The sequence below is a fragment of the Brachyhypopomus gauderio genome, chromosome 6, assembly GCF_052324685.1.
Source record: "Brachyhypopomus gauderio isolate BG-103 chromosome 6, BGAUD_0.2, whole genome shotgun sequence".
Classification (NCBI taxonomy): Eukaryota; Metazoa; Chordata; class Actinopteri; order Gymnotiformes; family Hypopomidae; genus Brachyhypopomus; species Brachyhypopomus gauderio.
In genome coordinates this window covers 21,466,472-21,478,834 of record NC_135216.1, presented here as the reverse complement: position 1 = coordinate 21,478,834, position 12,363 = coordinate 21,466,472, and the positions used below count along the sequence as shown (strand labels likewise).

The 12,363-nt window shown below is 40.6% G+C and overlaps 1 protein-coding gene across 1 annotated transcript; it reads right to left on the bottom strand.

The window, feature by feature from the left end:
• Nucleotides 1–4,371: 4,371 nt before the first annotated feature.
• Nucleotides 4,372–12,304, bottom strand: LOC143517277 (CD209 antigen-like protein C). The gene is made up of 6 exons (XM_077009600.1): nucleotides 12,096–12,304; nucleotides 10,115–10,240; nucleotides 8,753–8,938; nucleotides 8,217–8,380; nucleotides 6,429–6,544; nucleotides 4,372–5,106 (listed from the first exon to the last, which is right to left on the bottom strand). Exons 1-6 carry the CDS (start codon nucleotides 12,211–12,213, stop codon nucleotides 4,953–4,955), a joined length of 864 nt encoding a protein of 287 aa, XP_076865715.1. The 5' UTR covers nucleotides 12,214–12,304; the 3' UTR covers nucleotides 4,372–4,952.
• Nucleotides 12,305–12,363: the final 59 nt, after the last annotated feature.

Genomic DNA, 12,363 nt, shown 5'->3' with positions numbered 1-12,363 from the left:
TTTGTCAGCTTTTTTATATGCTAAGATGAGATGGCCCCTCTCAGTCATTGGTACAATTCTGCCCACACCTCCTCACTGCGTCGACACCATGGCTCAACGGTGGGCTAGTTGGGTGAAGAGAGTTTCCAGAGATACAGCAGAGGCTAAAAGCCAAGCACACACTCAAAACGGCATAATATTTGTACCTGTGAGGGAGCTTTGCAAATAATCCACTCAGAAGAGGTCAACGCTCCACGTCTCTGGGTGCATCTGACAGTACAGTCATAGAAATTTTGTGAGTTCTTTGGATGGTTCGCTCTGCTTGGCTGTTTGCTTGGGTTGGATGTGAACTGAACTCCCCTGTCTGACACAATGTCCTCCGGGAGACTGATTTGCCTGAAGAGCAGTTGGAATTTTAGAAAATTGATCCACCATGACAAGGATGGTGGTGTTGTCAGACACTAGCAGATCTGTAAGAAAATCACAATCCAAGTGAGACTAGTGACGATGTGGCATGCAATGTGGGAGCAGTTTACCCACAGGCGGTATGTGCGGAGTTTTGCTCTGTCTGCGCACAATCTGCACATGAGGCAATGTGATGCACAATGTCTCATTGGGCACCAATTGACTCCGGGGCAGCTCCTCTAGCCGCCGCTGGGGGAACTTCGTGAGTCAAATCTCGTCAACGCAATCAGCAGTGATGGGCTGCAGCTGCCTTCTACCCTATTTAAGAAGGGCAGTCATGGCCTGGTGGTAGGGAACTGGTCTTGTGACCGGAAGGTCTTGGGTTCGATTCCCAGACCTGAGGCCATGACTGAGTTGCCCTTGAGCAAGGCATCTAACCCCAACTGCTCCACGGGTGCCGGGCTAGGGCTGCCCACCGCTCTGGGCACGTGTGATTCACAGCCCCCTAGTGATCACTAGTGTGTGTGTGTGTTCTAACTGCACAGATGGGTAAAAAGTGGAGGACAAATTTCGATTGCGATGAAAAATCACAATTGACAAAATATCGCACATTTACATTTTTTATTTTTTTTAAGTGCAGTTGCAGCCCATCACTGCTGAGTTGTTGTGGTTGTTGCTGCTACTTTCAGCCAGTTTCTTTGTTGGTTTCATGTTGCATTTGGATGTCTCCCCTTCTCCATTTGGAGTCTCCTTTATGCCTTTCTATGCCTTGTTTTTCAAGTGTTCTTACTCCTGCACCATTTCTGGCTTATCTCAAGTTTTCCCGTACTGTTATTTTTACTCTATTCGTGTTTGCAGTTTTTTGTGTTTGCAGTGTTTTATTTCGCATTGAGTATTCCGCTAGTGTTTTTGTTTGTCCCCCGTTTTGTTCGTCTTGATTATAATCTGTGAGTTTCTGTTTCCGTTCTTCCCCAGTTTTATCGTGTTGATTATAATCCGTGAGTTTCAGTTTTCAGTTTTCTCCATTGACCGGCACTTGGGTTCGCTTCACCTTAAAACTCCGCAAAGTAAACTTTCGCGTCTGAAATCCCTTGCCCTTACACCGATAACATGCACTCACATGCACTGCATGGTGTGTGTGGATCCTGGATGTTCTGAGTCAAGCGGGATGTGGCTGTGAAGGGACGTACAGTATCTGTGGCTGACATTGAGGATAAGGGTTGGCCACCTCAATCATCAGGTTGAGGTTCCAGTTGACAGCTGCAAGGAAGCATGAAGGGAGAAGCACTGGCGCTTGACTTGTAGATACCACCATCTCACTGGTTTGGCAAGAGAGCACAACCACCTTCAAGTTCTTCTCTCCTGGTTTGTAGGAGAACTGGTTGGGCTGCTGTAGGACTGGTGAGCTGGCGACAGCTTACTTTAGCTGGCAGAATGCTCTCTCTGCCTCTGGCATCATGACTGTCTGCAGAGCAGGTCAGTGAGAGGCCTAGCTAGGGCGCTATAGCACTAGATAAACCGCTGATAGAAGTTTGAGAAGCCCAGGAACCTCTGGAGCTTGTGGCACTCTGGGGTCCTTGCTGGGCTGCATGTGCATGGAGCCCTCCCTGATGATGTAACCCAGGATGCTCAATTCAAAGAAGTGGAACTCACACTTCTCCAGCTTGCAATAGAGGTTATTGTGCAGAAGAGTGCTGAGGACTGCACATACATCATGCATATTGTTACATGCCCAGGAGCAGCGTAAGTGTAGTCAGATTACTGTGTACCCTGTAAACAGGATAAAATAGATGAGACACGAGGAACTGTTAACATCTGCAGATACCTCTCAAATCTGAGAGGCGGCGCCAACGGATGCAGTAACTAGCTCAACCCATGCCTCAGCTCCGCCCCTGACCATACCATGACTGCAGCTAGAGGACCCAAATTGAATCAGCAGAAGTCGATAACGATATATGGATATCGAGAAAAACAAAATACATCCCAAAAATGTGATAACACTTTGAGGTTGTCACATATGTTGGACCTGAAATAATGTATACCTGAAATACCTGAAATACAAAAGAAGATATTGCTAATCCATAAAGGAGAACGAGGTATTCATAGTGCCCAGTGAAAGTGCAGAAGGCAGTCTTATACCAGTCTCTATCAAAAATCTTTATTAGATTATAGGTGCTACGCAGATCTAGTTTAGTGGAATAATTATTCCAGTGAAGCTGCTCTGGTACCAAGGGCAGCAGGTAGATGTATTTCACCAAAAGGGAACTGAGCCCTCGATAATCCATGCATGACCTCAGCTCATCATCTTTCTTCTTTACAAAATAGACTGTAGGTGAGGATGGCGAGGAGGAGGGGTGGATGTAACTCTGAGCTAGGGCCTCTCGGGTGTACTGCTCTTCCTCTTGAGGTAGAGAGTAGATTCTACTCCTGGGCAGCATGGCACCCTCCTGACTCCTGCTACACTGCCTTAAGTTCCCACATGAAATCGGGAGACTTGGCTAGCAGTGGCGAGGATCTGGTGTCTGGTGTACCAACAGCGCTCCCCAATCCGGGGTGTTCACCTCAGCCCCTTGGGGCTGCACATTCTATGATAGCAGCTGTAGTGTCTAAGCTTATGTAGTACTTTATGTAGTGATTAAATTTAAAATATAAGAGTGTCTAAAATTAATTTCTTCTTTCCTTATGAGTGAAAGGTCAAAGGTCTGGTGGGCCATTTTCCTGCCTCTGTCTAGACTAAATATTGAGGCCCCCTTTCTCTCTTTTAATCGTCTTTCTTTATCAATATATATGAAATATTATGCAAATATGAGGGGTGCTAGTTTTCACGAACAACTAGCATGTATAGGTGTGGAGATGTAAAGCTTGAGAGAGGAAGATTCACACTGGCCCGAGACCTTTCTTAATTTGATGTTGTTCTTTTTGTAATAAACTTATTATGGACAACTAAGACAGTGTCGGCGGAGACGTCTTCATTCATCATCACAGCATTGCTAAAGAAGAATACACCTCACAGCAATGGGGGCACTTAAGGCGAGGGGTGAGGCTGAGAGTCTTTGTTGTCCATCATAAATAAGTCAAAACAGAAAGCAAAGGGCTGTCGAGGCAGTCAGCGAAAGGTAAAAATGCAGTGCAGCGTTGATGGTATAAGTCTCTTTAGGAAGCACACAGAGAACATATCTCATGTTGGCTTGGCAATGTGAAGTAAAGATGACTGGTACCTGTGTGCTAAAAAAATTTAAAGGGGGAACAAGGCACAGGTACTCATAATCATCAATAATGGGTGATTGCGATTCTGGGAGTGCCTGTGTGTGTAGACCTGTCTCTGCGTGGGTATATTATTGAAGGCAATATTTGTAAGTAAGTATAAGAAAACCTACAAAACCTTGCTGACTGGAAACATTTATTAAGAAACTGAAGTCCTTGAAGAAGCCTTGCACAGAATAACACATCATGAATTGTCTGTAGTAATTAACCATATATTGGCAGTACAATGAAAAAGGCTGGTGTAAGTGGTGAGTTGCTTTGAATTTGTTCTCCAGTGTAAACAAGCCAGTTGGAGTAATCTTCTAACCCACACTCCTGCAAGGGTGCAGTCTCAAAGCTATTTCAGCTAACAAAGCTATTACTAGAGTTAATAATAGTTCTGCTGGGGACTACATGCTCAGTAGAACTATCATTATTTCAATAGCATCAGATATTCATATTTACAATGAAACATAGAGGGGTAACCCTGAAACTCTTTCTTGTGACTTCTGGTGTGCCATCAGGGAGGTAATATAAATGGCAGTGCTCTCATAATCAGACATGGGAGGCAAAAATCTCCTGGCTTGATTTAGGAAGCTGATTCAGCAACTACTGGAATCTCCTCTAACCTTGTGGGATAACATACAAGTCAAGGACATACTGCAGAGCATTATTAATGCAATCTGATTAATCCGAGTATCAGACAATTACTATCGTTACGCGACATTTAAACACTACTGAGGATCCAGGTTTGTGAAGTTTGTTTATTGTTGAAGTAAAGACCTCAAAGAGACATAACTGCTTAAGCCTAGAAAAGAACTTGTCTATAGCAAAGTCCCCTTAACCACAGTCATAATACAAAAGATCAGCACATTGGTAAAATGAAGCAATATTTGTAATGCTGCCCTCTACCGACATGAATAAGCATTAGCGCCAGACAGTACACATGTTTATCTTTAAAGCTGTAAAAAGTGTACATACTGACCAAACATTCAGCCTATATGAGGCTATGAGGTATTAAAAGCTTCTGATCATTTTCATTTTGCAAGATTCATTGCAAAAAAAGAGGCACTGGCACACTGAAATGTTACACAAAATTAATTTGAAATGTGTGGTTGTGGCCAAAACATATTTATCATATAAAAATGATCATATAAAATTGCATCATATAAAATTTTTATCATATAAAAATGCAGCATTATTTGTTATTTGAAACTGGTACACATGATAACTAGAAAAAAGTTTAAAGGCTTGAAGTCTTTGAAAAAAGTGATGTCTTCTTGTGAGACCTGTAGATAAAGCCTTTGTTTCCTGTTCTCCATGCGCTATCTGGATGCCTTCTCACAGATCCAGGGCAAAGACATGTGGCATGGTGCATCGTACCAGCTCCTTATTGCCACACGGGTCAGAACTTCAGTCTTCACTATGTAACCACAGTCTTCATCAATGTGGTTATTGGGCTCCCCATACTCCCAGAAACTATAGCAACAAAAGGCATGAGCGGATGTGTTATTAGATGGGGGCTGTTTCCTTACCAGGGTTCTCCAAGGCTCAGAGTTTTGGCAGAGATATTTTCATTAAAGCACAGCAGTAGGTGAGAGGTGGGTTTCATATTATGCAGGACAGATGGCAGACTACTGAACACACTTCCATCAGTTAGATGCTCAAATAATGTTTAAACTGTATTCAGTTTTGTGAATAAAATACATAAATTGCTTCATGTTCATTCCTGCCAAAAATAAACACCTGGCTGATGGGGGACAATACTGTACGTGTGGTTCACTCATTGTGGATGCTGAAGAGAATATGCTCATGCAAAATCTACTGATAAAGACTCACAAACTAGGACATAACAGATAAATACATAGTTACACTCTCAACAATCCCTACCACAGAAACATTTGCCTGTATTTTATAAATCATTGAGGTAACACTTTACATTAAGTGTTTACTTACTAACGTGAAATAAAGCATTAGATAACATGAACAACACATGAAGTAACACATCAACAATAATTAAATAATGTTAAGTAAATATGTAACAGTTGCGGCTCCTGTTTTGGCTCTTTGTTGCTCGCACCTTTTTAGAGCTTTAGTGTTTTAGTTTGGATCAAAAGGGACTAAAGAGCTAAAAACAGTATGGACACACTTCAGTTCCTATGCTGATAGATTCTGGATATTTCCCAGTTACCCATTACTTATGTAGGTAAATCAGTACAATGTAATATATTCCTTTAAGGTCACACCAAAAAAGGTGCAAGCAACATAGAGCCAAAACTGAAGCCGCAACTGTTGAATGTTTACTTAACGTTAGTTAATTATTGTTAATGTGTTACTTCATGTGTTGTTCATGTTAACTAATGCATTACTTCACATTAGTAAGTAAACACTTAATGTAAAGTGTTACCGTTGGACAGAATCAGCACTGCACAGTTCAGAGCTTCCCTTCCTCTAGCACACCTGATTCAACTCCCCAGCCATCAAGTTCTTCACTGATTGAATCTGTTGTGCTAGGGCTCTGATGCCTGGCTGGATCCATTTTCATTGGTTAAAACCTTTGCTGGTTTATCCTGATGCTTTTATGTAAAATGCAGGCAATATTTCTCATCCTAGAGCACTGACAGACATAAGCTAAGGCTTGATGACCTCACCCCACCTCTCCTCCAGGACTGGTAGTGTCCCCCACAGACATTTGCCTTAAATTCTAACTTGCTGGCTCAAAAATGATTAAGCTATTGGATTAGACAGGATTAGACCTTCAAAGCTCCATTAACAGAAAAGATTTGATTACTGTCACTCACCCTCCAACCAGTTTGGTTCCATCTACCCAGTACCAGTCCCCTTCCAACTTTTCATCACTTATCCCAAACCAGTAAGAGTTCCAGTGACCACGTGGCAGCAGGTTCCATAGAAAGGTCTAGAATCAGACAAGAGAAAAAACAAGCAAAGTACATGCCATTACAAAAGCGGTTAATGAACTATTTTGGAACATGCACACAGTATGTGCAAAACATGTTGCAGCAAAAGCAGAACAATACTGAAACCTTCCTGCAGAAGATTCATATCCACTTCTGTATATTACCAGCTATTTTGAGCACAGTGCTGTTCAACGCTGAACTGCAGTCACGAGACCTATACTGACTGCAAAATTGAAGAATAAATATTTGTTCTGTTCAAACTGTGCCCTGGTTCATTTGTACAAGGTTGTAAAGTGGAAAGTAGAGTCCGTTCAGGACAGAAGGAAAAAAAGAAAAAATGGTCTGGGGAAAATGTTTTTAATATTTTACAGTTTTTCTCAGTTGCTTTGGTGCATTTGGTATATCAGAATAGAATGGTCCAACCTCCACATTGTAACTTGTGCATGTCATGAAAGCAATTTCTCATTCATTTTGAACAAATACCAAATGCTTGGTGTAGTCAGGAAAATAATTTTGTACAACTGCCTGCTGTCTCCTATGTTATAAACTGCTTTTAGTCATGTCAATCAAAATATATGATACTTCTCTCTCTATTGAATAGTTCTGTCCTCCAAAACATATCTGCATTAGTTCATTGTATAGGACTTTACATTCTAAAGTGATGAACCAGTTGTCATAACCTGTAAACTGTATTTTGTACATCATTATTACACTATTTGTACAACCTTTTTGGTTAATTTCTCCTGAACTGATAATTGGGTGAATCATAATTTTCATGATAATGAAGGGGAGTGTGAGTGCTTTAGACCAACACGACTGAGAAAAACTGTATTCATATTAAAGTATGATGTCATAATCATCAACATTCCCTAGCTGTGCAATGAAAATGTAGAAAAATAAAGATGGTGGCAGGAATGTGCTGCTTTCAGGATGTAGTTCAGTTTCAGACCAGCAGTGGTCAGTGTGACCCCAGATCTCAAAGCCACCCACAGCCGTTTCTATTTAGGCTTTATAGCAGGGGTAATCAATTAAATCTTTCCGCGGTCCATTTTTGGCAGATAGCTCAGACCTTAGGTCCGGGTCCGCGGTGGCGAACGAAAGTTGTTGAGCGGGGAGGGGGGGGGCGAACGTAACACTCAAATGGGTGGTGAACGTAACACTCGTCTGAAAATAAATTCTCCGGTTTAAAATATAGTCTCCCGTTAAAAATGTTTTCGCATTTGGGTCCGTATCCAGTTAATCGGGAATGTGATTGGGTCCGGACAGGACGGCGTTCGGTCCGCCATTTGGTGATACCTGCTTTATAGCAACAATGTCTAATATTGCAACATTTTCTGTGCTGCAAGGTGTAATGTTTTTTTTAAGTTGTAGCTTAAAACAGTTGAAATTGTTGAAATTGAAATTGAAATAATTAAATACAGTGCAAGTTAAACATGCCTCTTAAGCCAGTGATTAGCAGAGTGCGTGCTGCGTTTCTTCGAATATCTAAACGGGTCACTTTTACTTTTTCCTGCTCTAGTCCTCATGCTGGGGTGTTTACAAAAAGCTCGCTAGAGTACAAGAGGCCAATGCCTTTTTTTTTCCTGCTGATCAGGCAGTTTCTGTTCCCCATGCTACCAAGTGCTGACGTTTGAAGTTGTAGACTTCTCTTGTTCTCTTGGTTCCTCTCACCTGCTCCTCAGCTGTGTGGATGATGGCGAGGTGGCCTCCATTTGACTTGCAGTACCCCTGACTCTCTCTCCAACTCCTACCAAAGGTCGAGATAAAGTAACAGCTCTCATTGAAATAGTGCCAGTCTTCAGAGCAGCGGACTGGTTTTGGAGTCGGTCCGGCCTCTTGAACAGGGAGAGAGGGGGAGAGGGAGAAATGGAGAGAGGGATGGAAGAAGATAGGGAAAGGTAGAGAGAGGGAGAGAAAGAGATTGAAGCTTTAGAAATGGAATCCCAGCATACATTTTTCTACTTGAAAATTATGTCAGTCCATTGTGCAAGAGTTCTCAAACAAGCTCAGATGACAAAATTCCATAAATTACATATTCTGATACTGTAAGCATATTCTATTCAAGTTATTTGAGTTTTACATTGCATTATGCGATTGTACATATAATCTGTGAACTAGATTCCACTTTGTCTTCCTTACTAATAACTGAAAATATACCCACCACAGCCAGTACAAACTGACACACACACACACACACACACACTAACCCAGCTGTTTAATTTTGGCCTTCAGCTGCTCAATTTCTTGCATCAGTTCGTTGTTTTCTTTCTTCGTTGTTTTTTGCTCTTCAGTCAGGGCAGTCACATTAGGACAGCCCTTCTGCATCATTGAAAATGAGGAGGAATTCTGGGAAACTATATCTTGGCCTTTGCCTCCAGCTCTACTGCTGTTCTCTATAAACAATGGAAAAAGAATAGTAATGCAAGAAAGCAAGCAGAGCTTAAAATGACTCAAAATGAGTCATAATTAAATATGACTCATTAGGAAAACACATAGCTAATTATGTTATCTGCTCAGATTACAACAAAGTCATTGTTACTCAGTCCATTTTGCTCAAGTTGAGAGGATCACATGAGAATAATTATTAATTAAAATATTTGAAAACAACTGCACAGAGTATAGTATAAAAGTCTGACCACCCTATCAAGAATTCCTTGGATTTCATAATATGTCAGCCACAAACTTTTGCCTGTATGTATCTGAACTACTTTGGCTGAACCACTCTTGACTTTATAGGAGAGGGAAGTGGTCAGATTGGTGGTCAGGTCCCATTTACATATAAAATAGAGGATAACATTTTGTCCTGATCAAGATTTGGTTTGAAGAACATGTTTATAGATAAAATTAAAATATGTTACATATATCATATAACAGCATCAAACCAAAATGGGATACAACGGGAGGGGTTTACTGGGGTGTGGTATCCTCTCACATCCCCCGTATATCAAATGCTGACTCAAAGAGTGTGTTGTCCAAAAGAGAAATGTCTAGTCCAAAATTATGTTTGGATTGTTGTAATCTCTTAAGCAATAAGCCCCCAATTTGTCTGAGTTATCTGTGCATCATCACCATTACTGTAAAAATCAACAGCTTTTACTGTAATAAAAGTGTTGACAAGTGTAACACAGACACTCAGCATCAGATGAGAAGTGTTTGGTGAAGATGCTTGAGGCCAAATTTGTCCTCCCATTTGGTGAAAAGTTCTTTGTAATGAACTCAGATCTCAAAACCCCACTACTAACAACACATCAGAAAACATCCAGATAAATCCAGATTAATGACACTGTTTCCATTTACCAAAACTCCAGTGGGAACAGCCATCTTATGTAACAAGATGAAACAAGAGTACACTTGAAAGATAACACATGCTTATTATGTGCAGATGGTGGGAAATAAGTACGAGTTGGAGGTCATTGTGGATTACTATGGGGGCCCTGAGACTGTGTGTGAAATGGTAAACAATCTTAAGCAGTGAGAGATATGTTCATTGGTGCAAAGATCACTTGTCAGTAGACAAACCACCCAATAAGAAATGGAGAGGAGCATGGTGCAAATTCAGTCACACTCACGGCGGACACTGATCGCCACTAACACCATGAGCAAAAGGAGGCAGAATGCAGTGAGGCATGCTGTAGCCACTCGGTATGGTCCCGGATGATTCCACTGCCGACCTGAGGTCAGTGAACACACCATCACTGTGGACAAAGACAGCAATATGAGATGTACAGGGAGCAAAGTGTCAGAAGTGCTAATGAGTCTCTGTAACTGGTGATGCAAATTCAGACTAATTTATGGCTGAAAAATACAGGTTGCATCAACATGCAATTAATTAATTGCAAATAAACACAGATCTAAAATCAACTTGAAGTTCTTCAGCTTTATCTCACCTTTGATGCACTATGATGCATGAGAGAGCACTCACCATCTTTTAAAGTTCATCTAGTGCAACAATTACACAAAGAACGAAATGTCTTGCTGCATGTTGATAATGTTTAAAATCATTAAGAGTATTTAATATAACATGGTTACATAGTTAGCTAGTCCAATAACTGAAATAATTATTTAGCACATTTTCCTCTTACGTTTGACATGTCACACAAAAAAATAAATATTTCACAGAATAATTGATACATACAGTAAATCAGTTATATTAAATATGATAGTTACACTTAGATGATTAAACTGCTATAAACTGCACATGAACTCCTTTGGCAAATTACTTTGGCATACTATTTAGTATAGAAGTATGCCATTTCTGATGAAGACATTTTGCCTACGCCCCGTCATTACTCATAATTTCTCCATCCAGTTCCAGCTGGGAAAATGAACAAGTTGCAAAGTGGTTTGTTTTGTACATCTGCGGAAATTGGCACAAGATTTAGTTTTGTTTCAAGACTTCAGAAAAAATAGAATCTGGGAAAGGTTGGCCACTGATTTTCATAAAAGTACCATAGGTTGAAATATCAGCATCTTAAAATTACAGCATAAGAAGCAGATGTGAAGAGGACTGACAGAAATATATGGAGTCAACTGTTTCAAATTTCACTGTCAAACCAATTGAACAATCCGTCCATGTAATTTAGATCAAAAACATTAAACTAATGTAAAAACCTGCACCTTAAAATGAACTTATAACCTCATCTATATCTGGAGAAATATTAATTTTCAACCTATAAATTAGACAATTTGAATCAAGTTTAGGCTAAAGCAAAGGGTTTAAAGTTTTCTCTTAAATGTAATCCCTGTCCAGGAAACCACTCATGACAGTAAGAGCAACATCCTTATTAGTTACTGAGTAATGACCAAATATGAAAGTGGCACATATAATGTACACAACCTTCTTCAGAGCACTCACTGTCCTGCTTCTGTGTGTTTACATCAAGTGTGTTAGTTCAGGGTAGAAAGATTTACAGGTTTGTGCAAGTTCTGTATGTGGAAACCAAGCCCGCCCTTCTCTCTGGGGCACAGTTCAGAATGAACTACACTGAGAAGGTCTCCAGTGCATGCCGTGTCTTGCCATTTCTATTGTGCCTATCTAGTGCAGTTTACAGTTCAGACCTCTCCAAGCAACTGCTGAACTGTAATCACTGTAATCCCCTTAGGCTTGGATCACAGAATGAATGACTGCTGAGGTATAAGATACGCTGTGACATGTTATGTATTGTCATTTCCTGAATCTGAAAATACAGAAAAGGATTCTTCCAACTTTAAATTACTGCAATTTTTAAATAAACACCATGTTCATGCAGTTTGCCAGAATTACATTAGTGGTGCCAAATGTAATGTAATAATTTTTTTAACTAAAAGGCCTGAAAAACTGCTGTCATGATTGATCTTTTGCTTACATTATGTTATGAACTGAAACTTGTGAAATGTTGTCGAGGTTCAAAATTTTCCAAATCAGTCTTTCAAACAGAACGCATATGCATATTGCACCAACAAGCACAGAAAACACAAGTGTTAAAACTCGGTAGGAAATGTTAGAAGTGACACTTACCAGTGAACAAAGATTCACTGGATGACAAAAAATACTGTTGGAAAAAGACTTACGAGTGGGTTGTGCATCTCTACTGCTCTGAGCACTGTCAGTGTTTCCTTCATCAACACTTCTGTCAATAAGCTTTGTATACATCCCCTCACTTGCTAAGGAACCTGGTTCGGTAGACATGATGAGAGAAACACGAGAGAATGTGGTCTCCAATGATATCAGTGTCTGTGGTAGCACAGTTGACGAAAGTCCACAGCACTGACAGAGTCCCTTTCAGAAGGCTATTTAAAGGGAAACATGTTTAGGGGACTGGCATGGGGTGGAGTGGAA